Source organism: Papio anubis, chromosome 7, assembly GCF_008728515.1.
Source record: "Papio anubis isolate 15944 chromosome 7, Panubis1.0, whole genome shotgun sequence".
In the NCBI taxonomy this organism is placed as follows: domain Eukaryota; kingdom Metazoa; phylum Chordata; class Mammalia; order Primates; family Cercopithecidae; genus Papio; species Papio anubis.
Window position 1 is genome coordinate 114,682,880 of NC_044982.1, and position 26,958 is coordinate 114,709,837.

Sequence of the window (26,958 nt, forward strand, 5' to 3'; positions counted from 1 at the left end):
CCTTCTGATTTCAGAGACTCTCTCCAACACAACCATCTGAAATGGGTCTGCCTCCCCCACTTTTTTGTTGTTGTTGTTGCTTGGCTGCACTTCTGACCGGGCCGGCAGTGATGATGTTTGTTTATGAGTTAGGTCTGACTGTTCGTTGGTGCTTAAGATCCCCACCGAGTCCCTAGGGCATGCGCGTACCGCGCACCTGTGCACGCCCTGCGCGCACCTGCAAGCGACTCCGCTCTGGCTCGTCGCTGCTGTTTCCTCCTGGGGGTGCCGACCCTGTCCCAGGCTAGCTGGGTGACTTCCCCCAACCGCAGAGACAGCGGCGACCCGGAGCCTGAGACCTGCGCCCGCATCCCGCCGGCGCCAGGCAGTGGGAAGTCAGGTTCCTCCGCCACCTCCCAGCCAGGTAACTGCCCCGAAGCCTGCCCCACAGCCCGGAAGCCCCCCGCCCCCCAGCTCGGGGACCCCACCCCGAGGACTCGCTATCGCCTCCCTGAAGGACTACACCTCCCAGCGGCTCCCAGCGCGCTCCTGGGCGCCGCCCGTCCTGGCCGTAACCCTTTAGTGGCTGCAGTGGCGAGGAGGGGAATGGAGTGCGGGTTCCCGGGGAGGGGGCGTGTAGGATCGGGGTGCGGGGGGTGCGCTATAGGGCTAAGAAGAGGATGGGCTTTGGGGGGCCCTGAGGAGGAGGGGAGTCAGGACTAACCGAGGACAGGGTTGCAGCGGGGGCATGGGCAGGGCGGGCCCTAGAGCGCCGCTCCTCCCCCAAACTAGGATTTGGAGCCTCACGTTCTCCCAGAAAACGAACCTGTGGGTGCCAGGCCAGGGGCGGCGCCCAGGTGCGGAGGGGGCAAGATACGGGCGTCTGCCGTCGCTAAGTGCCCCCTTCCACTTGAGGCACACCTTCGCCTCCGATCCCAAACCGCCCGGGGACAGAGGCAAGTGGCAAAGCGGGGAGGGCGAAGGTGAGGAGTGGGTACCCCCACCCCAGGGACCAGGCGCTGCCGCGGGCCCTTTGCCTCCCCCGGGCCCGGGGCCGGAGCTCGGGAAGCCCTTCCTGGTGCCCCCCGTCCTCCTGCGGAGCCATGGGGTCGGCTCCAGCGCACGGCAGCAGACCCCTCGCCTCGTCCTGGCCCCTGCCCTGACCCGGGGGCGGCCACGGGGGTGTCCGGCCCGTGGGGCAGGCCCGGGGCTCGCTGCGGCCTAGCGGCCGATCCCGCTGCTCCCTTGCGCCAGGCCGAGCTGCGTTTTCCCTCGGTGGTGCGCGTCCTAAGTGGGTGGGGTGGGGGGCGCAGGGAGGGGCGGCCACGCTACTCTAAGACCCTTTCACATGGTGGGAAGGCCCGGAGAAAGAGACAGCGTGTGCGGAGGGGGTGCCCCCTCAGACGGGGGGTCGGGAAGTCTCCCTCAAGTGTCCAGGACAGAGGGACAGCAGGGGCCAAGGCGGAGATAAGATCAGTGAGGGGAGCCCGGAAGAAGTGAGGCTGCAGCCGCGGCCCCGCAAGGGTTCGGACTTTCCTCTAAACGGGGCGGAAGCCCATGGAAGGAAGCGGTTAGCAGCAAGGCAGAGTCCTACCCCCTCTGCAGCCCCAGCTCCCAGTGCCCTGGGCTTTCCAGGCACTTGTCCGGGTAGGGGATTCAGGGCAGTGGCCAGGCCCGCACTTTCCTGCCAGCCTCAGCTGGCCACATGCCCCTCTGACCCTCCGAGTTCTCCTCTAAAAATGGGGCTGACAGCCCCTACCTCACAAAGTCCACACCGGGCTCCACCTGCTACCTTCCTCCCCAACAGGACTCCGCCGCCCCCCTCAGGATGCCTGAGGGCCCTGAGCTGCACTTGGCCAGCCAGTTTGTGAACGAGGCCTGCGGGGCGCTGGTGTTCGGCGGCTGCGTGGAGAAGTCCTCTGTCAGCCGCAACCCCGAGGTGCCCTTTGAGAGCAGTGCTTACCGCATCTCAGCTTCAGCCCGCGGCAAGGAGCTGCGCCTGATACTGAGCCCTCTGCCTGGGGCCCAGCCCCCACAGGAGCCCCTGGCCCTGGTCTTTCGCTTTGGCATGTCCGGCTCTTTTCAGCTGGTGCCCCGCGAGGAGCTGCCACGCCATGCCCACCTGCGCTTTTATACGGCCCCGCCTGGCCCCCAGCTCGCCCTGTGTTTCGTGGACGTCCGCCGGTTTGGCCACTGGGACCTTGGGGGCAAGTGGCAGCCAGGCCGCGGGCCCTGTGTCTTGCAGGAGTACGAGCAGTTCAGGTAGGGCCAGCACCAGGTGTGATGAACATAGTCACACTCTGTTAGTGCCTTCTTGGTCAACAAAGGGCAAGTCCCTGCCCCTTCTGGGCCTCAGTCCCCTCATCTGCAGATCAAGACAGTGTCCCTGTCCTGGGTCAGCTCCCTGAGCCAATGGACATGGAAACTCAAAACTAATTGGAGGCCGGGTGTTGTAGCTCACGTCTGTAATCCCAGCATTTTGGGAGGCCGAGGCAGGTAGATCACTTAAGGTCAGGTCGAGACCAGCCTGGCCAACATGGTGAAACCCTGTCTCTACTGAAAATACAAAAATTAGCCGGGCATGGTGGCACATGCCTGTAACCCCAGCTACAGGCTGAGGCAATAAAATCGCTTGAGCCGGGGAGGCAGGGTTGCAGTGAGCCGAGATAGCACCACTCCACTGCAACCTGGGCAACAGAGCATGACTGTGTCTCAAAAAATAATGATAATAATAACTGATGGGGGAGGAGAGAGGAGAGTCAAGAGGAGGATGGGTAGGCACTGCCCTGAGGACATGTGGCCAGTTAGTGTCAGAGAAGCTGGGGCTCCCACTCACAATCCCACACCACCTCTCAGGGCTCCCAGGAGGCTGAGAAAGTAGAGGGGCTTTAACATGGTAAGTGAGGCTGAGAGGAATTGTTTCAAGGGGATGGGGAGGGGACTACCTCATGACATGGCTTCCGTCTTGGGCTTTGTGGTCTCCCACATCCGGCCTGCCCACTACTCTGTGTCCTGTGGTCTCCTCTGTGCCGCTTCCCTGCCTGCAGGAGGGTATAACAGCCCCACCTGGGATGTGATGCAGGTCACCTCAGATGGTACAGTGTTGGCCATTTCCTTTCCTCTGAAGAAGAAACGTGTATGAGTCTCTGCTTCGTGCCAGGCCTTGTTCTAGGGGCTCGGGGTACAGTAGTGAACAAGATGAATGTGGCCCCTGCTCCCACAGAACTGATGTTCACATAGGGTAGGGGAATGAGAAATGGACCCATGCCTGAGGAAAACCCAACAGGTGAAGGAGGTAGAGGATGACTTGGCCGAGGGTGGGGGTGCATTAGCAATGGCCACTCTAGGGAGGTTTGAGCTGAGGCCTGACTGATGAGAAGGAGCCAGCCAGAGGAAGGCATTGGAACTGACAAGAGTCACAAATGCAGAGGCCTGGAGTGGGCTTGGCAAGTTCTCCCCTTCTGGGGGACCCTGGGTGTCCGTTGGCCCTTAGGGGACTTGGATGCCTGTGGGATGGGTCGGGGATGTCTCTGGTGCCTTAGAAGGCCATTGACTCCTGGCCTTCCCATGTGTGAACCCCAAGCACATCCCCAGGGAAACATCTGTCTTTGGTTCTGGATTCCTCCAACCTCAGCCTTCCTGGGGAGTCACGCCACAAGTTAACTCTGCCAGCTGGCTCTGAAGTTTCTCTCAAACCGCGAGCATTTGGGCTGTTTTCTTAGTCCTCCAGCTGGGGCGTGTGGCGATTGGATTCCCACAGGGATCAGGGCACCTCCCAGGCTACCCTTGTACCTTCACCCCAGAACTCTGTCTTCTGGTCCACTCATCACACCCACTAGTCAGTCTTGCCACGACCCTTTTCCACAAAGAAACAAGATGCGCATCCTCTTTACTGTGGGGAGGAGACACCCATGACCCTTGGAGGTGGGGTGGGGGCTGCTAGGGCCCTCACTGGTACCCCACATATCTGCTGCACAGAACCAGACAATATCCAGGATCTTGAGAAGAATGGACCCTAACAATGGCAAACCCACATATAGTCTCTAACCCACCACAAATGCTATACAGGGAGCTCCAGACTGCAAACGCACTTGAGGTCCTGTGGCCACACTGTTCTCATGTCCTGAGGAGTCTGAGGTGATAAACTCACAACCTCATATACAACCTTATGTTGCTTTTTTTTTTGAGACAAGGGTCTCACTTTGTTGCCCAGGCTGGAGTGCAGTGGTGCCATCACAGCTCATTGCAGCCTCAACCTCCAGGGCTGAGGTGATTCTCCTACCTCAACCGCCTGAGTAGCTGGAACCACACGAGCACACCACTAAGTCCCTGGCTACTTTTAAAATTTTTGGTAGAGACGGAGTCTTCCTTGTTGCCCGGGCTGGTCTCCTGGGCTGAAGCAATCCTCCTGCTTCAGCTTCCCAGACTGCTGGGATTATAGGTGTGAGCCACCACACCAGCCTCACGTTACTTTAGATCAGTATTTTTCACCTTTCACAATGAATTTATTTTTAATTTTGTTTTTATTTTTTGAGATGGAGTCTCACTCTGTGGCCCAGGCTGGAGTGCAGTGGCATGATCTCAGCTCACTGCAACCTCTACCTCCCTGGTTCCAGAGATTCTCCTGCTTCAGCCTCCCAAGTAACTGGGATTACAGGCACCCACCATCATGCCTAGCTAACTTTGTATTTTTAGTAGAGACAGGGTTTCACTATGTTGGCCAGGCTGGTCTCGACCTCCTGACCTCAAGTGATCTGCCTGCCACGGCCTCCCAAAGTGCTGAGATTACAGGCGTGATCCACCGTGCCCGGCCGTCCTATCACAATGAATTTAAATCCCATGATGTTCCCATTTAACAGACAGGAAAACTGGGGCAGGGAGAAGAGAAACTGGAACTCCCAGTTTCCTTCCCCTTGCACCCAGAAACAGGTTCTCTGAGCCCCTCTCCCCATCCCATGGAGAATGGGGATGGGTCTTATGCACCCAGACTGTGTCCCTCCAGGGAGAATGTGCTACGAAACCTAGCGGACAAGGCCTTTGACCGGCCCATCTGCGAGGCCCTCCTGGACCAGAGGTTCTTCAATGGCATTGGCAACTATCTGCGGGCAGAGATCCTGTACCGGTCAGCAAGCAGGCATGGGCACGGGGACTGGGGTGGGCCAGGTGTGCCCACATTCCCCACTGCCTAGCATGGCTTCCCCTCCCCCCACTACAGGCTGAAGATCCCTCCCTTTGAGAAGGCCCGCTCGGTCCTGGAGGCCCTGCAGCAGCGCAGGCCGGTGAGCCCAGAGAGGGATGGAGCACATGTGCTGGCACACTGGTGTCCATGTGGGCTGGCAAGGAGATGGGTGGGGTCAGGTGTCCCCAGCTTAGCTCAACAACGGGGGTGGGGAGGGGATGAACCACCCAAGGTCTGGCCAAGCTCACAGGGAAGGTCAGCTGCCTTTACATTGCCCCACTGACAGACAGGTCCTGCCCCTGCCCCTGCCCCTGCCCCTTCCTCAGAGCCTGAAGCTGACCCTCAGCCAGAAGATCAAGGCCAAGCTGCAGAATCCAGACCTCCTGGAGCTATGCCACTCAGTGCCCAAGGAAGTGGTCCAGTTGGGTGAGGCCAAAGATGACGGTGACCTCTGCTTCAGCAAATGATTGTATAACCCTGGGGCACTTGTCCCTCTCTGGGCCTGATTCACTCATTTGGAAGTTTGTAGCCCTAGTTATTCAATGGACTAGGCCTCCTGACTTGTCAATAGTGTTTCCAGGCCGGACGCAGTGGCTGCCTGTAATCCCAGCACTTTGGGAGGCCGAGTGGGGTGGGTCACCTGAGGTCAGGAGTTCGAGACTATCCTGGCCAACATGGTGAAATCCCATCTCTACTAAAAATGCAAATGATTAGCCAGGTATGGTGGTGGGCACCTGTAATCTCAGTTACTTGGGAGGATGAGGCAGGAAAATCGCTTAAACCTAGGAGGTGGAGGTTGCAGTGAGCCAAGATCACACCATTGCACTCTAGCCTGGGCAACAAGAGCAAAACTCCATCTCAAACGAAACGAAACAAAACAAAACATAGTGTTTCCTCCAAGCTGCCCATGAGACAGGCAGGACAGGGATTCTTTCATATATTCACACACACACACACACGTGTATATGTATTACTTTTGGTAGAGATGGGATCTTTTGCCATGTTGCCTGGACTAGCCTCAAACTGAGCTCAAGTGATCCTCCCACCTCTGCCTCTAAGTAGCTAGGACTACAGGCTCACACCACGACACCAGGCTAATTGTTAAATTTTTTTTTTTTTGTAGAGACAGGATCTCCCTATGTTGCCCAGGCTGGTATTGAACTCCTGGCCCCTAGGGCTCCTCCCACCTAAGCTTCCCAAAGTGTTGGGATTACAGGTGTGGGCCACTGCACAGGGCCAGGACAAGGATTCTTAATCCCACTCCAGGATGGGAAACCCATGGCCGAGTGGGAAGAAACCAGCTGAGGTCACATCACCAGAGGAGGGAGAGTGTGGCCCCTGACTCAGTCCATCAGCTTGTGTAGCTGAGGTCTGGGCCAGGTCTAACCAGGCTCTCCACTCCTCCCAACCTGAGCCTGCCCTCTGATCTCTGCCTGTTCCTCTGTCCCACAGGGGGCAAAGGCTACGGGTCAGAGAGCGGGGAGGAGGACTTTGCCGCCTTTCGAGCCTGGCTGCGCTGCTATGGCATGCCAGGCATGAGCTCCCTGCAGGACCGGCATGGCCGTACCATCTGGTTCCAGGTTGGGCCCTACTGTTCACACAGGCAAACAGAGACCCCAGGAAGCTGACGCATGGAAACGTGGGCTCACAAGAATTGGGGTGGAGATACTCAGGGCCTGTCTAGACCCTCCAAGGATCACACTGTTCCTGAGGGTCACATCCCTCCCCTCCCTTGCGTCCCAGGGTCACAGCTAGTGGAAGTAGCCCAAGGGCAGGGCAGCTTTGCTGATGTGGACTCTGACATGGGAGAGGTCTTAGAGGCTTCCTGGGGGAGAAGCTACATTGATCTGGATGGGTGTGTGTGAGTCCCACCTCTCCAAGGAATACTGCCCCTGTGCCAACCCAGGCTGATTCCTGAATTATCCCCATCCCATTTTAGGGGGATCCTGGACCCTTGGCACCCAAAGGTAAGCTACTCCTAATGTAATAGGCTAAGAGAGCAGAAAGGACTTCACACCTGCAAGGGCTACAGCACCCTTCTCCACTCTATCCCCCTGCAACCCTGGGAGTCACCCCTGGGCAGGATAGGACCCTCCAACTCCAACAGCAGTGTCCTGCAGGGCGCAAATCCCGCAAAAAGAAATCCAAGGCCACACAGCCGAGTCCTGAGAACAGAGTGGAGGTATCGCTGCCTGCTCCCGCCTCCTCTTCCCCTGCACTCTCTAGCCCTGGCTGCCCCTCCTAGGCAGCTGCCTTACCCTAAGAGGGCGGGGGGAATAGTGGGCCCTAACCAACCTCTAAACTGCTCTCTGAGCCCCTCAGGGACCCATGTCTCCTCCATCCAGGACCCTTCGCCTCCAAGCAAGGCCCTTTCCAGGACACGAAGGGCAAAGAGAGACCTTCCTGAGAGGACTGCAACTCAGCGGCCTGAGGGGACCAGCCTCCAGCAGGACCCAGAAGTTCCCACAGTGCCCAAGAAGGGGAGGAGAAAGGGGCGACAGGCGGCTTCTGGTGGGCTTTCCTCATCACTCCCAGCAGCTGGCTCTACAGGAGAGGATGGGATGGTGGCCTAGGAGCGCGTGAACAAAGGTGGGGGAGAGGCTGCCACGGCAGCCCCTGGGAGTCTGAGCTCACCATCTTGCCTGTTCTTCCCCCAGGCCACCGCAGACCCCGGAAGGTCAAGGCTGACACCCCATCCTTGGACCCAGAGGGGACCTCAGCCTCTTAGCAGGAGGGTCTCCTTGCTGCACTCACCCTTTCTTATCTTGCCCTGAATCTTGGGGTCTGAATTCTTGGGAGCAGGCAATATCTGAAGGTGCAAACAGGCCCTATGGCTGTTCCCTGCACAACTCTCATGTTTTTAATTGTACCCCACCTTCCACATCTTTAAAGCTCATGTGAAAAATGCTGCATTTTTAATAAACTGATAAATTTGAACTTCTTGGCACCTCTTGGTCTGAGATGGCTAGGTAGGAAGGGCCTGCTGCCCAGTCCTGGGGACAGGAGGCCCAGCTCCTCACAAGGCAAAACTGAGCCCCCATACCAGTCCTCAAGTCTCTGGCTCTATCAGAGGACAGTTTGCCTCTGCAGGGACAGCCCCTCAGAGGTGGTACAAAGACCCTCGCCCCAGGCCGCCCAGGAGCCATAGCTCCTCCAGTTCAGATTCTCCAGGGTCCAGGGCTGTTCTCCCATCCTGGCAGGAGCCAGGCAAAACCCACCCTTCGGCCCCTCCCCAGCCCCAGGCCCAGGCCCTTTGCCTGCTGGCACAGAGGGGAGCTTCTCAACTCATGGTCTCTTCATTGGCTTTTGGTCACTCGAGGCCACCAATCTCTTGTGGGGGCTGCAACCCAGACCCTGCACACACAGGTACTTTAGGATCTTGCCCCTACCCACCAAATACTTGGGAAACCATCCCACCCCAGACCTCCCACCCCGACCCCAAGCCTGAGGATGGGCCCTAAGGGGAGCGAGCAGTGGCTACCAGCAGGGTTCCTGATCCAAGGATTTATTCCACAAGAAGAGACTGATCCCTGCTTTAGGCTGGGGAAACAGAAATTAGGAGTCCCCAGAACCTTCCACAAACAAAACCCCAGCCCCAAGGACTCAGTGTGGTGGAGGCTGAAGCACGAGCAACAGGGACAGCACTTGGAAGGGAGAAAAGGTGAGCTTCAGGCGGCTGTCCCGAAGGGGCAAGTGGCCAGCAGGGTCCGGTCGCTCCAAGAGGTCGCAGCTGGAGAACAGGAGGGGCCATGAGGGCTCTGCGAGGGCGAGACTCTACCCCCACTCCCATCCCGCACCGCCACTCACAGGATGGCCTCCTGAACCGGCAGCGACAAGTGCAGCCAGCAGTCCACGTGGCTGCCGTGGGCTTCATACAGCCTCAGGACCAGCGAGCGGCGCTGGGGGCTGCTCTCCGCCTGCAGAGGGACAGGGCTGGTGGGCGGGGCCGAGGGCGGGCCCAGTCCAGGACCCCGCCCCCAGCACATCCCACCCCTTGCCTGCTTGACAGTCTCCAATACGACCGCGGGTGAAGACAGGGAAAAGGCACTCCAGGAGGTGGCGGGCGCTGGGCTGGGGGCTGGCAGAGCCAATAGGGGGAAGTTTAGGCTGTAGGCAGCTTGGATAACGCCAGCATCCTGGAAAGAGCCTGGGGAATGACCAGGAAACAATGCTGGTGGAGAGTGGGGGCTACCCTCCCATGTCCCTAGAAGGAACAGGGAGCCAGGCTGCTGGGGTTTGGCTCACAGAAGGGCAGAGAGGTGTCTAGGGATGCAGGAAGGCCCCACCGTCCCCAGCACTCACCCTTGTGGGGCATCAGCGCGTAGGTGAACTCGTGGCGCCCCATGTCAGCAGTAGCGTCCGGGGCTTTAGGCGCCCGCAAGCTGGGGTAAGGAGAGTGAGTAGGGGCCAGGCTGAAGCTGGTGGAGTTGTGGCCGGGAAGACCCATGTCCCCATGCCAGCTCTCAGGCCTGGTGGGTACCCCACTTACAGCGAGAGGCTGAGGATGCTGCCTTGCACTGATGCGCCATACTTGCAGTCGTTGAGCAGGGCCAGTCCAAAGCCGTGTTCTGACAGATCCATCCAGCGGTGGGCCCACACCTGGAGAGCAGATCCAAGACCCACTTGGCGGCCCTGTGCCCCTCTCTGTGCTTGTAGACTCCAGAGCTCCTGTCACTAGGCTGACCACAAGCTCTAGAACCACACAACTGAACTCCAGCTCCCACTGCACGGGGCTCTGGGCATGCCACCCAACCTGCCTAAGCCTCAGTTTCCTATCTGTGAAATGGGAATAAATAATAGTACTTACCCCACCGAATGATCATGAGTATCAAATTAAATGCAAAACTTTTTTTGCTTTTTTCACACAGGATCTCAGTCTGTCACCCAGGCTGGAGTGCAGTGGCATGATCTGGGCTCACTGCAACCTCCGCCTCCTGGGTTCAAGTGATTCTCCTGCCTCAGCCTCCCAAGTAGCTGGGATAACAGGGCATGTACCACCACACCCGGTTAATTTTTTTTTTTTTGAGATGGAGTCTCACTCTGTCGCCAGGCTGCAGTGCAGTGGCATAATCTCAGCTCACTGCAACCTCCACCTAAAGGGTTCAAGCGATTCTCCTGCCTCAGCCTCCCAAGTAGCTGGGACTACAGGCGTGTGCCACCACACCCAGCTAATTTTTTTTTATTTTTAGTAGAGACAGGCCTTCACCATGTTGTCCAGGATGGTCTTGATCTCTTGACCTCGTGATCCGCCCGCCTCGGCCTTCCAAAGTCCTGAGATTACAGGCCTGAGCCACTGCGCCCAGCCAATTTTTGTATTTTTAGTAGAGACGGGGTTTCACCATGTTGGCCAGGCTGGTCTTGAACTCCTGAACTCAGGCAATGCACCTGCCTCGGCCTCCCAAAGTGCTGGGATTACAGGCATGAGCCACCGTGCCCGGCCAATGTAAAGCATTTAGTGCAATGCCTGGCACGCACCTTAGGAAGCAGCAAATGTTGATTATCCTCTTCCTCCCCAGCCCGTACCACACAAGCAGTCTCCCCAGCCAGGGAGGAATCCAAGGCCACTCGCACCCTGCCATGTCAGACCTCAAATCGAGCCCAGTCCCAAGAAGTATTGTAGTGGGTAGGTCGCTGCAGGTGCCCAAACTGGATCTCATAGGTAGCCTGGGAACTCCGCACACGAGCAGGGAACTCCACCTTCAGGAACTTGTGGGCCTCATGCCAGTGTACCTGGGAGCAGGATGGAGGGTGGAAGTCAGGGAAGGAAGAGACACACCCAGGCCTGGGGCTGGCCCCTCCTTACCAAGCACACTTGGGGAAAACAGCCACCCCGTCCCCCGCCACCACTACCTCGGTGTGGAAGCGGACATAGGGGCAGCCAACATCCAGCACGACCTCCTGGCTAAGTCGACTGTTGGGGCTAATCTGCAGCAAGAACCAGGCGCTGCCCCGCAGGCCACCCTCGGTGCCCACTGCCAGGGTCCCTGCCTGGCCCTGCACAGGCTTCCTATGGGACAGGGGTGGACATACTGAGCCAGAGCAGCCTGTGTTCCTGCCACCTCCACCATCCCCACATGCTGCCCAGCCCATACCGTGTCTCCAGGTGGTAGTCCATGACGTCCCATGCATCCCAGTACAAGGGGACATCATCAAACAGCACAAACTGGTTCCCCACGGCACCCTCAGCAATGGCCTCCCTGGAAGGACATGGGATTGATGCTGTACAACCATCTGACCTTGCTCCCTCCAGCTGCTCTTGGTGGGGTAGGGTGGAGTGAGTAGACCCAGGGGACAGGCGACTACTACCCAGCCTGCCCTGCTCCATGTGTGGGTTCCAGCCCACAGCCACTGGTGGGCTGCTGTGGGCAGTGTTGCGGCCAGGGGACAGAGGAAACGGGCTGGGGTCTCCTTGCCAGGCACTGGGAAAGGGCAGTAAGGAGTTGGCACCTGCCAGAGGCCACCAGGACCAAGGATGTCAGGCGGCCAGTTGGGTCCAGCTTCACTCGGATGATGCCATTGTCCAGAGTCACGGAGCCGTCAGTCTTTGTGGGAGGAGGCCTTGAGGCTGAGTCTGTAGGGGCTTCCCACACCAAAAGTCCTCCCACCCCAACCCCAGCCCCGCCTCACTACTTGCTCCAGGCAGGGGAGCTCAATTGTCAGAAAGCATCCCAGCACAGCTCCTGCCCCCTAGGACATGCAGGACTCACCTCTTGCAGTACGAACACAGGCTGCTGGGGCAGCAGGGGCTGCAGTGAGGTGGGGGGAGGAACAGGAGCATAGCCCATGCTGGGCACCGTCACCAGGGCTGGGGGTGAGGCCTGGGCATCAGTGCAGCCTTCCTGACCTTTCAGGAAGCTTGCGTAGGTGGGGGTGGGGTGGTGGAAGATGAGCTACTACTCTCCAGTCAGGGGCACCCAGATCCCTAGGGGTATCCCAGGCCTGATCTGTCTGGCCTCCATCCTTCCTGCTGCAATAGCAACCCTTCCCCTCAGCTTGTACCTAGGCTGTGGGCCCCACCCGGCTTGGGCAGGGCCATCACTTCGGTCCGCTTCCAGGGCAGCGTGTTGACGATGAGGAGGCCCTCGGGACCTGGCTCCCCAGCACACAGGGCTGCGGCTGCGGTGCTGAGCAGTGTATTGCCATGGGAACGGATGTCTGAGGAGAGACTGGCTGGTCATAGGTGGGCAACAGGTCTGGAATGAGCCCATGGGTATCCCACAGGAGACACTCCAGGCTCAGCCCTGGCATTGGAGAGAGCGGGAAGGACTATTGTGAGCCTAACCTTCGTAGTGGCACATGGCTTCCTCTGCAACTATCTGGATGCAGCTTCCAGTCACCACATCATGGAACTGGTTCAGAAGCAGGAGCCTGCAGGGGCCAAGGGCAGGGATGGGAAGACTGAGAGGGGCAGCCACAGAGGTATCTGCAGTGAGCAGTCAGGTGGGTGGCAGGGACAGAACCAGGCTGACCTCCAGAGGTGCTGCAGCTGGGCTGCTGGGTATAGGAACTGGGCACTGCGGGCCAGGGCCAGGCTACTGAGCAGCTCCACATCGTGCAGGATTCGCTCACATTCCCGGTTCCCCTTCTTGATCTGAGCCCGGGATGGGAAGATTAGTCTGGAGCCTGCTTAGGTATCCCAGGACACCTTCCAAAGCCCTCCCTTGCTCAGAATCCCTGAGGAACCCCCAAGGGCCTCGTGGAGAAGGCCTCTGGAAGTGACCTGCCTTAAATGTCTTCCCTCTTCTCCCCGCAGCCCACACCCCTTTCTTCAGGGACACTGCCTCCTTCAAGCTTTCTTGACCAACCCAGGTCTTGAACTTCTCTCCTCCAAACTTCTCTTCCCCTAGATCTGGCCTGGGCTCTCTCCCCTGCTGCCTTCTCTGACCCTCTGCAGATCAAGGGCACACCCTCCCTGCACGGCCCTGCAACCTGCCCCTGACCTGGGCATGGGTGGTGTATGTGCCATTGTGCAGCTCCAAGAAGAGCTCCCCAACCCATGTGCACAGCTGCCCCGAGTCACTCTCCAGTGCCGAGAAGAGCTGCCTTGGAGAAGATAGCTGCACCCTGAGGAGACCACAAGTCTGGGTCTCCCAGCCTTGGAGACCACATGGCTCACCCTTCTTCCACACCAGAGCAAAGGATCCAGCCCCTACAGAAAGGAGCCACTCCAGAAAGCTCCCCGTCCACACATTGCCAGCCCCGGACGCCCTAGGAGAGCCTCTCTCTCTGGTGGGCTGGAGCCCTTACCATCTTCAGCTTTTCCCCCACCCATCCCCAGGGTGGAAGTTTGGAGGAACCCGTGGTCTAGGATTGGGACAGGACAAGGTCCAGATGAGGGGTTGGGTCCAATGTCTGAGGGAAGGCAGGGCTCATGGCAAGGGCCCAGGTTGGGGCTAAAGGACAGCCAAGGCCCGGCCTGACCTGGGCAGCCCATCCGTATTGCTCAGTCGCTTCAGGCGGTCCAGCATGGTCTGGGTGGGACCACCACCCCCATCCCCAAAGCCAAAGAGGAAGGCACTGTGGTTGGCCCGCCCCTTGTCCCGGTTGTTGGCCACAGTCTTCAGCACCTAGACAGGTGAGGGCAGGCCAGCATGGATCAGCCTGGGACAAGCCAGCCCTCTCCAGCCTGCCCCTACCCCACCACCCTAGGTGACCCCTCACCTCCTCCACGCTGCCCTGCATCCCATAGGAGTCGCCAGGTGGGAAGTGGACCAGTACGCGGGAGCCATCCAGCCCCTCCCAGAAAAAAGTATGGTGCTACCAGCAGAGAAACAGAGGCAGGGCAGAGAGGCCAGAGTCAGGGCTGAGGCAGCGCCAGGTCTTCCAGACTTGGTCCTGCCCCTGCCTGCTATGTGACCCTGGCAGAAGCAGAGTGAGGGTTTGGTGGTCTGTCTAGGACCCCTCAATAAGGGGGAAGAGGCAAATGGGCCAGGTGGGACTTTGACCCACTCTGACCCTGACCCCCCCCTGGGTCCCTGCTTACTGGGAAGGAATTCACCAAATTCCAGCTCAATTTCTGGGTGAGAAAGCGCCTGATGCCACAGCCGTGCATGATCTGGGGGAGCTGTGCTGAGTAGCCAAAGGTGTCCGGCAGCCAGAACTGCTGGGAAAGAGGATCCTGGAGTGCAGGAACCAGAGCTCCAGGTGGACTCACCCCAGCCTCAGCCCCTCAGCACTCCAAGTCGAGCACCAGCCCCACTTGCCCACAGCCTGATGCAGCAGCTCTCAGCCTACCTCAGAGCACATCTTCCCAAACTCCTGCAGAAAGAAGTTCTGGCCCTGCAAAAACTGCCTCACCATGGCCTCTCCACTGGGCAGGTTCCCATCCTGGCAGTGAAGGAAGTGGGAGGCAGCCCAGGTCAGTGCTGGATGCGGAGCAGGCAGGCACTCAGGCCAACCCACTCCCTGCAGAAGAAGCCAGGGCTGCTCCAACATGGGAGTTACAGCCGGAACTCAGTAAGGGCCCCTGTCCTTCAGGCCTGACTGTCCATCTGCCTGAAGGGGTGCCTAGGACTAGGCCATGCAACTTGTCACAGTGCTGGAGGCTCTCCTCCCCCTTCAAGTCCCAGGCCCTGAGATCCCAGGCACTAATGAGCCAGCCCTGCCACACAGGGGATGAGTGGCCTGCGGAAAGTCACCAGCAAAGCCAGGAGGGCTGGGGCTACCTGAGGGAAGGCCGTTGTCATACGGTTCAAGGCTGAGGGGTGCTCAGTGCACTTACCATCTCCACCCAGGTGCCCCCCACAGGCACAAACTGCCCACGGTGCGCAAACTCCTGGAGGCGGGCGTGCAGGCCAGGGTAGCGGTTCTTCACCCACTCCAGCTGCTGCGCCTGTGGGCAGGTTGAGGGGAGCTGGGCCCAGAGTGATGAGGGCCCCACCCAGGACAGAGCATATGGGACTCAGTGGGTGGCTAAGGGTGAGGAGCAGCCCTGCCCACAGGCCCAGGAAACCTTCAGGGCCTGTGGAGCTCCAGGGAGGGCCACGTGCTTCCCTTCCCCCTCACAGCTGTCCCTCTGACCTGGGAGCAGGCAAAGATGAACTCAGGGTTTCGCTCCATGAGCTGCAGGGCGGTCACCCAGCTCCGGGCACATTTCCTCATGGTCTCTTTGAAGGGCCAAAGCCAGGCTAAACAGTGAGTGGGGTGGAGGATGGAGGGAGCGGCAAGGCTGACCAGGCCCGCGCTGGGGTTCCAGAGGGTCACCTAGCCTCCCTCCCATCCCAGGCCCTTCACCCTGGAAAGCCCTGTGGTGTCTCTCCTGAGCGGTCACTTCACTTCACTCCAGCAAGGTGGGAGGGGGGGCTGGGGAAAGGAGGCGGCAGTGCTATAAGGCCAATTATACAGGTCAGGAAATGGAGGCTCCAGGTCCCGGAATAGCTTCAGTCCTCTTGGGGAATTAGACATCCCCTAGAGGATCCTACGAGAGGCAGCAGGGACTACCCTGCCGCTGCACACACTTGACAGATACCTGGGAACAGGGGCGTGGCTCCCAGGATGGAGCCGGCTGTCCTGCCAGAGGTGCTACAGCCTCTCCTGACCCCCAGGCCACAGTTCCTTCCTTACCAGTTAAGAACCTCTCAGGCCGGGCGCGGTGGCTCAAGCCTGTAATCCTAGCACTTTGGGAGGCCGAGACGGGCGGATCACGAGGTCAGGAGATCGAGACCATCCTGGCTAACACGGTGAAACCCCGTCTCTACTAAAAAATACAAAAAACTAGCCGGGCGAGGTGGCTGGCGCCTGTAGTTCCAGCTACTCGGGAGGCTGAGGCAGGAGAATAGCGTAAACCCGGGAGGCGGAGCTTGCAGTGAGCTGAGATCCGGCCACTGTACTCCAGTCTGGGCGACAGAGCGAGACTCCGTCTCAAAAAAAAAAAAAAAGAACCTCTCACACCTTACCCTACATCTTGGCACAGCAGAGAAAGCCCTTGTTCTGTGATCCCAAAACTCCAGCTGCATCAGAATCAATACCTTCAGGAGCTTGTTAAAAACGTGGATTTCCCATAAAACTCAGACACTGCAAACTTGAGGAAGCCTCTCTGGAATCCCCCAGCCCAGCTGGAGTAAGTACCTCTTCTGTGCTCTCCAGTGCCCCAGACTCCCCACCATTGTGACACCAACTCTGCCTGCTGAATCCTTCTCTATAATCCTACCCTCAATATCTAGCATGGGCCCCACGAGGCATCATATTTTGTTGAAAGAATAAATGAGGCTGGGCACAGTGGCTCATGTCTATAATCCCAGTACTTTGGGAGGCCAAGGCAGGCGGATCACCCAAGGTCAGAAGTTCGAGACCAGTCTGACCAATGTGGTGAAACCTCGTCTCTACTAAAAATACAAAAATTAGCCAGGCGTTGTGGTGGGTGCCTGTAATCCCAGCTACTCAGGAGGCTGAGGCAGGAGAATCACTTGAACCCAGGAGGCAGAGGTTGCAGGGAGCCGAGATCATACCATTGCACTTCACCCTAGGTGACAAGACTAAGACTCCATCTCAAAAAAAAAAAAAAAAAAAAAAAGAATAAGTGAATCCAAAGCAAGCAGAGCCCACAGTCCAGCCCCCTGGTCCCATTTTACAGATGGGGAAAACTCAGGTCCAAGAGGGGCAGGAACTTGCTGAGCATCACACAGTGCTTCTAGGACACATCCAGGTCTTCAAGGGCACTCCTGCCTCCCCAGCCAGCCCAACCAGCTGCTGTCCTACCTGTATCAATGTGGCAGTGCCCTGTGGCATGAATGGTGTGTTGGCTTTCACCTCCACGTTGGCCAAAGAACCTGGAGGCCAGGGCCTGGGCCACTGGGAAGGTCTCGGGCTGGGCAGGGTCACACACGTTCACCATCTGGTTGGCTGTGTACAGGGCCTGAAAGCTGCGCTGGTTGTCCTTCCCGAGGCCCTGCAGCAGGGTTCTGCCCCTTAATCCCCTTTTCAAGCATGGCTTCCAGACCTAGGCCCCACTGATCTCCTCAGGGCTCTCAGCAGAGCTCCCCTGACCTCCAACCCTTTTTCCCTGCTGGTCCCCCTGCTCAGCACCATCTCCCTCCTCCCCTTCACATAGGAAAATTCTCTCAACCCTCAAGCAGGTGGAAACCCTCTTCCTACTCTGGATTCCCAGAGTCCCATTTATCTGACCCAAAGAACAACCTTCTTGCAGCAGGGCTCTAGAGGGTAGCAGGGGGTACAGGGGGTGTCAAATACCTTGGCTATGCCCAGCAGCAGCTCCAGATCCACCAGGAGCATGTGGACATCTCGGTGGAACACAGCCAGCTCAGCCCGGCTCAGCTGGAACATCTTCTCAGGATCAGGGGCTGCAATGATGCTTCCCTTCCCGGCCCCCAGGAGCCCATTGCAGGCTACTTCCACATAGAGGGTGAGGCTACAAACATGGGGAGACAGCCTCAGGCTAAGGGACTGGCACAGCACTCTGGGGACTTGAGGAGGGGGCACCCAGGAGGCATCCAGCTGAGGCCAACCTGTCTGCTTTCAGGATCCACTACCCAGAGTATCCCACAGTGTGTCAAGAGCGCATGTGGGAGGGTTGGGGTACAAACACCAGATGGATCCTATGTCCTGCTGTCAGAGAGAATAAGTAGCAGTTTGGAATCATGTAAATTACACTGCTGTTTAGTCTTATATTTCCAAAGTTGTCTTTGCAAAGCACTGCCTTGGTCTTGGAACCCTCTTTGCATATTAAAAGCATGTTCGGATCTCCCAGGCTTGAACTTTTAGACCCAAGATCTAAAACCAACATGGCTAACATGGGCGGGCCATTCATTGGAGAACAGGCTGGGCTGTGGTGATGCCATACTCAGGCTTCAGAGAACAAACACGACTTCCTTAGGGAGGCCTTGCTGACTCCACTTCCCCACTAAGTCTAGAGCAAATTCCTCAGTGGACTACCCAGGATTTTCTTCCAGAGCCTTCAGCTTTGTAATTATATGAGTAGACCTGTCTCCCTTTGTTGGCAAGGACTATTTTATTCACCACCATACTCCCAGTGTCTGGAAGCATCTGAAACAGTGTTCAATCAATATAAAATACAATAATAACGTCTAAGAAGTGTTTTTAATGGTGTCATAAAATGTCCATGTTATAACATGGAATGTAAGAAGTCAGGATACAATCTCAACTAGTAAAAACTACATCAGGATGAGTCGGGCACAGTGGCTCATGCCTGTAATCCCAGCACTTTGGGAGGCTGAAGTGGGTGGATAGTCTGAGGTCAGGAGTTTGAGACCAGCCTGGCCAACAGAGTGAAACCCCATCTCTACTAAAAATACAAAAAATTAGCTGGGCATGGTGGTGGGCACCTGTAATCTCAGCTGCTAGGGAGGCTGAAGCAGAAGAATTGCTTGAACCTGGGAGGCGGCGGTCGCAGTGAGCCGAGATTGCGCCATTGCACTCCAGCCTGGGTAACAAAAGTGAAACTCCGTCTCAAAAAAACAAAACAAAACAAAACCCAAAAAAAACAAAAAAAAACTATGCTGGAAAGATACACCAAGAACATGAATACTGGGCTGGGCGCGGTAGCTTGCACCTGTAATTTCAGCACTTTGGGAAGCTGAGAAGGGTGGATTACCTGAGGTCAAGAGTTTGAGACCAGCCTGGCCAACATGGTGAAACCCTTTCTCTACTAAAAATACAAAAAAATAGCTGGGCGTGGTGGCACACACCTGTAATCCCTGCTACTCAGGAAGCTGAGGCACGAGAATCACTTGAACCTGGGAGGTAGAAGTTGCAGTGAGCTGAGATCGCGCCACTGTACTCCAGCCTTGGCGACAGAGGGAGACTTTGTCTCAAAAAAAAAAAAAAAAAAAAAGAAAAAAAAAAAAAAGAACATGAATGCTGAGATGTTAATAATGTTCATCTCTATTCTAGGGAGTGGAATAACAGTAGTTATTTCTTTCTTTGTGCTTTCCACAAGGCAAACATTATTATTTTTGAGACAAAGTCACTCTGTTGCCCAGGCTGTAGTGCAGTGGTGTGATCATGGCTCACTGCAGCCTCGGCCTCCTGGGCTCAGGTGATCCTCCCACCTCAGCCTCCCAGGTAGTGTGGGTCACTGCACCCAGCCCATTATTTTTATGGTTAGGAAAAAATCATGCTTTTAAAAAGCAAACAATGAGATGTGAGGATGATTGTGCTGGAGCAGAGGGGTGCTTCTGAGATCACTCTGGGCCTCAGCTCCTCCTTGCTCACTGGTACTCCCTCCCTGACAGCACTGGTCAACCAGGGCACAGGGACTCACCTTCGGGGGTCTCTTTCCCCCAGCCTGTCAGTCAGGACATAGCTGGTCTTCTCACCCTCTTTGGTTAAACCCTAGTAGGGAGGGGAGTGAGAGAGACAAGGCTTGAGGCCTTTGGACAGTTCAGATAAAGTGTAAGCCATGGGGAGACAGGTCCCTCCATCTGGTCCCCAGCTCTGGGTCCTCTCTCCCAAGCAGGGCCAAGATTGGCAAATCAGGGACCCTTGGCAGTAGATGCCCCAATTCCCATGGCAGCCAGCACCATGAGCACCAAATAGCCCCTGTTTACCAGTGGCAAAGCCATGGTCTTATGGGAAGGGCCCTGGAAAGGGGTTAGGCGGCCTGAGTGTGGATTCTGGTGGCCTCTGCACCCCCAAATAAATACCTGAAAAGAAACTCCATCAAGTTAAGGGCAGGTTTGCCTCATTCTCTGCCACACCCTAGTGCTTAAGGGTATGGCCCAGAATGGACACCAGGGGATATTTGCTGAGTCAGTGAAGGGAGGGAGGGAAGGTCTCTGCCTTCTTGTAGCCAGGAAGAACAGTCTTAACCCCAGATTGAGAGTCAATCCAACTTGAAATGGAAGCTGTGTGAACCTGAGTGAGTGAACTAACCTCTACACATCTCAGTTTCTTAATCTGTAAATGGGTATAAAGACCTACTAGATAGGAGTATAAGGACTAAACCTGATAAGGGTGGAGCATGAACAAGACACTTAACAGTGGTTATAGCTGGGGAATGGGATGGGTGATAGGGAGAGATCCATTACTTTATCTAGAACTGTTTGAAATGTTTTCCTGTAAGTTTGTATGACATGGAATAAAAACTAAGGACCAATTGCAGAGATGCCCAAGTGACAACTTCCTTAGTCCTGAAATCCTGATACCACCCTGTAGGCAGAGCAACTCAGCTGTGGCTTCTCTAGAGTCCACAGGAGAAGGGCTGCAGTCATTTCAGGGCTGAAATGTGGCCATACCTGGCCCTAGGGCAGGGTTTCTCACCTGGACAGGTTCCCCATCACGCCACACCAGACTTTCTCCATCACTTTCCCAGCAAAGGTGAACTTCCTGGCCTACCCATGCCTCTGGGATGGTCAGTTCCACCCGGAACCAGCAGGTCCACCATCTGCAAGAGAGCTGTTGTGATAGGCCCAGAGGTAGAAGCCCTATCCTGATATCCTTCCTTGGATAAAGTGTCGGCCGGGGCTTGAAACTCTCCAAGAATCTGCAGTGTCACAAGGTACTCAGCTTTGAGCCACAAGAAAGGAGCCACAAGGTGAGAAGCAAGATGAGGGAAAGAGGCAGAGGCGTCAAAGGTTCGTGATCCCTAGGGTGCCCTTCCTAAGGGATGTCCAGAAGCGGCTACGTGGGGATGAAAACCATCCCCTGAAGACTGAGGGACCAGGGAGCTGTTCCCAGCAGAGGGTGCTGCTCGATCCCACGTAGCTGCCTAGGGCAAACGGCGGACAACGAAGGTGTGGCCGGGAGCTAGGTTGGGACTTCCCTCAGACCCGTAGCCCCGCCCACCCGCTGGGCGTTACCTACGTGGGTCCGAAGCTGCAGCCGACCTGTGCTGGGCGGAAGTCCCGCTGGACTGCCTCCTGGTACGGAAGCCTATCTGGCGTCAGGAAGCTGGAGAGCGCAGCCACAGGGCAGCTGGCCCCAAAAAGCCTGCGTAGGACGGGCCAGTGGGCACATGCTGGAGGCCGCCCGGTTTCCGCCTGGGTGCCAGCTGGCCAGTGGGGCCGCACTTTCCCTGGATCCTCCGCCAAGAGGGCTGCCTGGCCGCGCTGCGGCAGTCCATTCCCTACCCCCTCCTCCCCGGCCTCTGCCCTGCCCGCGGCGAGCACTTCATCCCGCGGCCCGGGTGGCTGCAGCTTGGGTTTCTCCCCGGAAGGAAAGCCTGAAGCGCACGGATGCGGTCGGCCGGCTACCGAGACCAGGGCCACACCTGCCGCGGAGGTTACAGTCGGTAAAGTAGAGTGGCGACACGAACTTCTCCACCCGTTCGACCGTGGTGCGCCAGTGCTTCAGGGCCGGCGCAGCCGCCATCGCCGAGCTCTCGCTCCTCTTTCCGGAAGGCCCCTGGCGCTACAGTCCCGCTCCACGGCAGGAAACCAAAGGTTCCGGCGTCCAGAGGGCGCCTCCCGGTCCCGGGCAGCTTTTCTTGGCACACCGGCGGCACTCGGAAGCCCAGCTGCTGTCTGAACCTTGAGCCGAGTTGGAAGCTAGAAACTGTGTTTTTGAGGCTCCCCTATGTTGTCCGAGATAGTGGGCCGCAGGGCAAATCTCAAAATAAAATGGGAAATTTGACGCTGAGAACTCCTGAAAGTCTCGGAACAGAGACTTAGGCCATTCGGCAAGAAGGGCACGAGCCTCAGCTGCTGCAGACCCAGCCTCAGAAGCAGCAACCGGCAGGGAGACCTCTGGCTCTAGCTGTCGCTGAACACAGAAAGTGGTGTTTGCTTAACGTGGAGAGCCAGACTACCCGGAATAGGTGTTTTCATACCGGACGGAGGTCAGGGTGTTAGTGAGCAGGAAAGTAGAGCTATATGCCCAAGTTACCACGACTTCCTCGATTACAGGCTTTACTGAATGTATATTGCTAACTCTTGCACATCACCAGAAACTCTGGAGTTTGAGGTGTTAGAACAGTCATGGCATTGACGATTCCAGTGGAAAAATGTATTTCACCATACAGGACTGTAGAGTCCAGGGAAGTCATAATACCAGAAACAGAACTCCAGTTTCATTCTCACCCCTAGTACTCCACTGACAGCTTTGTTTTTTTCTCCTGGGGTTGCCAAGAGAGTGTCTATAAAATCATTAGGAACAAAAAAAAAAAAAAAAAAATACACAAGATTAGCCCTGATATTTTAATGGAAATACGGACCAAGTTTACAACATTTCAAATGCAAATCACACGGAAAGGTGACTAAGTACAGAATACCAAATGTGATTTAAAATAAAGATAACCTGCTGCTGCATATAATACAGGTTGGGTTTAGAGCTTGGAGCTCAGATGTCAGACAGCAGGAGGAATAAAAATGCTACTTGTGAAAACCCAGGCTATAGGTAAAACTGTCTTCTGTTGGTTGCACTGGTGGGTTGGGACTTGCTCCTGAACTGGCCTTGAAATCCTATCCTGACCTGCAGGCAGGTGCTCTGGATGTAACACTGTGCAGGGGCAGCAACAGCCAGGGCTGACCCTGATCACACCCCACCAATTTCCCCTATGGTTCCAGGTCAACATGACCTTTCTTGAGGGAACACAGGGGAATAGGTGAATCATGTCTGAGAAAACCTCAGGATCTTTCCCCAAAATCAGTACATATGACCACTCCCAAGTTAGACATTGCCCCAGTTTTGCCCTAAAATCTTATCCCACAAAGCTCTTTTTGGCACCCTACACTTTGGCTCACAGTCTCCTCTCCCCAGTACAAAAGCAGCCTAAAATCAGGCCGACTCTGGTGGCTCACACCTGTAATCTCAGCACTTTGGGAGGCCGAGGTGGGAGGACAGCTTGAGAAGGGGAGTTTGAGACCAGCCTAGGCAGCATAGCAAGACCCTGTCTCTACAAAAAGTTAAAAAATTAGCTGGGTGTGGTGGCGTGCAGCTACTCAGGGGGCTGAGGTGGGAGGACTGCTTGAGCCTGGGAGGTCAAGCCTGCAGTGAGCTATGATCGTGCCACTGCACTCCAGTGTGGGTCATAAAGTGGGACTTTGTCTTTAAACAATAATAAAAGCCTAAAATCAGGTCTACCATGTATTTTGAAAATCCAAGAGCCAAAAAATTTTTCTTTTTGGTGGTGGTGATTTTTAACTAAAAAGCAAACATAAAACACACAAAACATTGCTGCTTACGACTAAGACTTGCGTAATGGTTGCTGAAGAAAAATCCACCAGAGTACTGGGAGGGGCTCAGTTGGTCTTTGTTCAGAAAGTCCAGGTTAACCACATAGAAAAATTCTAATCATTCATGTTTAAATGCTAGTTTAAATTTATGTAATTAAAAAAATAGGTATCCCATTTCAAATTCTCTCCCTCCCAACCCCATTTATAAGGTATACCACATGCCTTATACACACTTTTTTTCAAATACTGGTTTGGTATTTAAGTTGCTCACCCCCATCCATCACCAATGTGAATAAGAAAAAATATATAGAAATACAAACTACATAGCTTGACAACTTACCCAAATATAAAATATTTTCAGATAGTTGAACAAGAGGAAAAAACATGTACTAAAAGACTGAAGTATTCTAAGATTTTGGAATATTTTGATTTGGAACAAGTAACAAGTATTTAAAGCAAAATCCTGTTTCTACCCTGGATAAGGAACTGAAACCAAAATCCCTGCTTCACAGTATTTTCTGGTGAGGACAAGGGACGTGGGTTGACAGTTTATTCCTTAAGTAAGAACCAAGCTTTATTTATTTACAAAAAAAAAAAAAAAAAAAAAAAAAAAAAAAGTTGGGGGCAAAGGGGAAGACAAGTTTTACACAAAAGTACTACAATGGTAACTCCCTTTGGTAAAAAGTGTAATAAATGTCTTGTACATCTGTTCATAGGTACTAAATCTGAAGCCACATAGTACTATGGTACACAAGAAGCTAGAGCAATTATGCTAGCACATCAAAGCATATTTCTTTTAATAAAAAATTGACAGTATGTACATTATGTACAAAAAAACAAGTTAAAATCGTGTGTGTGTGCATGTGTGTGTCAGAGAGTAAAGCTGGTGGATGGCACTAGGGTAGACTAGTAAAGAGGCAGATACAAAACAGTTCCACGGGAGCTAAAAAGGACGACTGATTTGAACTCGTTGAGGTTGAGAACCAAAGGAAAGGGTAGGCAGCAAGGGATTCGTCAGGAATAAAATCCACAAGATGATCAATCCCAAAGCCAAACTGCAGGTCCCAGATAAAACCTAATGGGTGATCTTAGATGTGCTCAAGTGACCAGAAAAAAAAAAATCAAATCCAGTTTTTTTTTTTTTTTTTCCTTTTGTGGGGAGGGGAGAGGAGCAGTGACCATGATAGTTCCAATCCATCTGAGTATTAAGTCCTTCCCCAGTCTGTTTTGTAAATGCATCTCCATCCAGTCAAAAGTGTGAACAGCATCCGGTTCCCTCACTGAAAGTTAGGCCACAGGAGACTCCAGTCTTAGCTCTGCTGGTGTGTGCAAGCAAACTGCACGTCTTTGCTTGCAAGGACTTCCTTCCCCTCCAGGGCAGGCTATACCCAAAACCCTTTGGAAAAGTTCCAGCTTCAGCTTTGTAAGGTATTCATGTTCCTAACAGGTAGCCCACTTGGTGCCAGGCTGCACCAGCCACACACAGGTCAGGTGGCCATGTCCCAGAGAGGCCCAGTGAGGCTTGAAAGGCATCTTCCTTGTTTCTTCAGTGTGTGAATGCATAGGCCTACACACACACCCCCACACACACCCCAAGTTATCTGCTCTGGCTTTGCAGTTAAGGGGCTTTGAATACTGTGCCGTATTTGACACGATACTTGTTAATGCTCACAAAATGCAGGGTCTCTGTATCACAGGTGGTGGTACAGGGCACCAGGCCCTCCAGCCCCTCACCCATGAGCCACTTGCTGGTCTCTGCTGCCATTTCACGGGGCACATGCTCCTTGGTCCATTTATCTACCCAGGCCTGGAATCTCTGATGTAGACGCTTGCTTACACGCTCATGGGACTGCAAAACAGAAAAAAAATATTTTTTATTAAATGAAGCAGAACCAAAAAAGAGCCCTTCAAATACAAAGCCTTATCTTCTTCTAAAGGAGCAAAGGAGAGATTGGGCTCAAGTCTTAGATACTGTTTTTGTTTTTCTTTTTTAAAAAAAAAAAAAAAGCTTCTCTGTTTACAGAGAAGTTAAAGTAGTAAGAACATAGAACATGTGAGGGCATGAAAATCCATAACGCCTCCAAAGAAATGTGAACACAGGCTCTGGGCTGAAAAAGCTCAGTGTTCTCAATTTTAGCATGCATTAGTATAACCTAGGGAATGTGTTAAAAAGACACATTTCCGACGAGGCGCAGTGACTCACGCCTGTAATCCTAGTACTCTGGGAGGCCGAGGCAGGCAGTTCGCTTGAGCTCAGGAGTTTGAGACCAGCCTGGGCAACATGACAAAACCCCATCTCTACAAAAATACAAAACTTAATCGGGCATGGTGACACAATCCTGTAGTCCCAGCTACTCGGTAGGCTGAAGTGGGAGGACCGCTTGAGCTGGGAGGTGGAGGTTGCAGCGAGCTGAGATCGTACCACCGCACACCAGCCTGGATGGCAGAGCCAAACCCTGTCTCCAAAAACAAACATACAAAAAACCCAAAACCCCACATTTCCTTCGTTTTACCAATCTGCTCTAATGTATCCTGGGTAGGACCCAGTGAGCCATTGATCACTTCTATCAGCATGGAGATCCACTTCTAAGCCAGATAGTGCAAAGCAAAGGGCTTAAAACCCACTCTCCCTCCATTGTGTTACCCCACCCTGGCAAGCAGAGTCCAGGCTTGCCAGATCTTCTGCAGGGGGTTCTGTTCCCACCAACACACCCAGTAAAAATTTATTGGTGACCACATGCAAGGATACTAGAAGAGATACAAAAACAAAACTGCTGTTGCCCAGTGTCCCAAATAATGTGAATCAGAGACAGGCAGACACACAACACATAGCAAAAAAAAATTAGTCAGGCGTGGTGGTGCACACCTGTAATCCCAGCTACTCGAAAGGCTGAGGCAAGAGAATCTCTTGAACCCGGGAGACAGAGGATGCAGTGAGCTGAGATCATGCCACTGCGCGTCCCTCCACGCCATGAGAGAAGTACAGCAGACTCTTGAATAACACGGCTTTGAATGGCACAGGGCCACTGATAGGCAAGTTTTCTTCCACCTCTGCCAACCCCGAGACAGCAAAACCAACCCCTCCCCTTCCTCCTCCCTCTTCAGCCTACTCAACAAGATGAGAATGAGGACCCTTTATGATGAGCCACATCCACTTAATGAAGAGTAAATATATTTTCTCTTGCATATGACTTAACATTTTCTTTTCTCTAACTTCCTTTATTATAAGAATATACAGTATAGGCTGGGCACAGTGGCTCACACCTGTAATCCCAGCACTTTAGGAGGCTGAAACAGATGGGTTGTTTGAACCCCTGAAGACCAGCCCTGGGCAATGTAAGGAGACCCCGTGTCTATTTCCATTAAAAAAAAAAAAAAAAAGAAAACAAGAAAAAAAGAATGCAGTATATATAATACATACAACATACAAAATATGTCTATCAACTGTTTATCAGTAAGCCTTCCAGTCAACAGTAGACTATCAGTAGTTCCATTCCGGGGGAGTCAAAAATTACACATAGATTTGACTGTGCAGGGGTCAGTGCCCCAAACCCCGTGTCATTCGAGGGATAATCATACATTAAACTGTGTGCTCAACATCTCCCACTTGAAAGTTTTGTAGTCCTTTCAAACTTAAAACGCACTTCGTCTGTCTCCTAAACCTCATAACCCTTTTCTATTAACAGGTGAGCCCCTAAAATATCCACTTAA

General features: G+C 54.6%; 3 protein-coding genes across 6 annotated transcripts in view; 1 reads left to right on the forward strand and 2 right to left on the reverse strand.

Moving 5' to 3' along the window:
• Positions 1-712: 712 nt before the first annotated feature.
• On the forward strand, positions 713-8,095 carry NEIL1 (nei like DNA glycosylase 1). Its single transcript, XM_009199250.3, is given in 12 exon segments — positions 713-800; positions 803-962; positions 1,787-1,797; positions 1,800-2,241; positions 4,982-5,101; positions 5,195-5,258; positions 5,485-5,584; positions 6,611-6,738; positions 7,098-7,125; positions 7,279-7,340; positions 7,504-7,669; positions 7,816-8,095. Coding segments are annotated over 12 exon segments (1,425 nt in total). The 5' UTR covers positions 713-727; the 3' UTR covers positions 7,887-8,095.
• A 552-nt stretch (positions 8,096-8,647) lies between these two features.
• MAN2C1 (mannosidase alpha class 2C member 1) lies at positions 8,648-21,985 on the reverse strand. 2 transcript variants are annotated; one of them, XM_003918932.5, is made up of 26 exons: positions 21,345-21,985; positions 20,939-21,064; positions 20,396-20,519; positions 19,398-19,468; positions 17,348-17,525; positions 16,856-17,045; positions 15,179-15,285; positions 14,880-14,990; positions 14,393-14,485; positions 14,142-14,258; positions 13,820-13,915; positions 13,580-13,725; positions 13,099-13,222; positions 12,628-12,749; positions 12,441-12,526; positions 12,158-12,313; positions 11,866-11,963; positions 11,606-11,700; positions 11,251-11,355; positions 11,009-11,165; positions 10,745-10,888; positions 9,648-9,757; positions 9,461-9,540; positions 9,157-9,305; positions 8,966-9,075; positions 8,648-8,888 (listed from the first exon to the last, which is right to left on the reverse strand). In XM_003918932.5, the coding sequence occupies exons 1-26, from the start codon at positions 21,443-21,445 to the stop codon at positions 8,762-8,764; spliced, it is 3,123 nt and encodes a 1,040-aa protein (XP_003918981.3). In that variant the 5' UTR covers positions 21,446-21,985; the 3' UTR covers positions 8,648-8,761. The 2 variants fall into 2 exon arrangements, with proteins under 2 accessions (XP_003918981.3, XP_021789170.2); XM_021933478.2 differs by having other exon boundaries at positions 14,142-14,261.
• A 273-nt stretch (positions 21,986-22,258) lies between these two features.
• SIN3A (SIN3 transcription regulator family member A) overlaps positions 22,259-26,958 on the reverse strand; it is an 87,413-nt gene continuing 82,713 nt past the window's right edge. For all 3 annotated transcript variants that reach the window (XM_031668485.1, XM_031668484.1, XM_031668483.1), the window contains exon 21: positions 22,259-25,096. In XM_031668485.1, the coding sequence (XP_031524345.1) occupies positions 24,866-25,096 (231 nt within the window). In that variant the 3' untranslated portion in view covers positions 22,259-24,865. The remainder of the gene's footprint in view (positions 25,097-26,958) is intronic.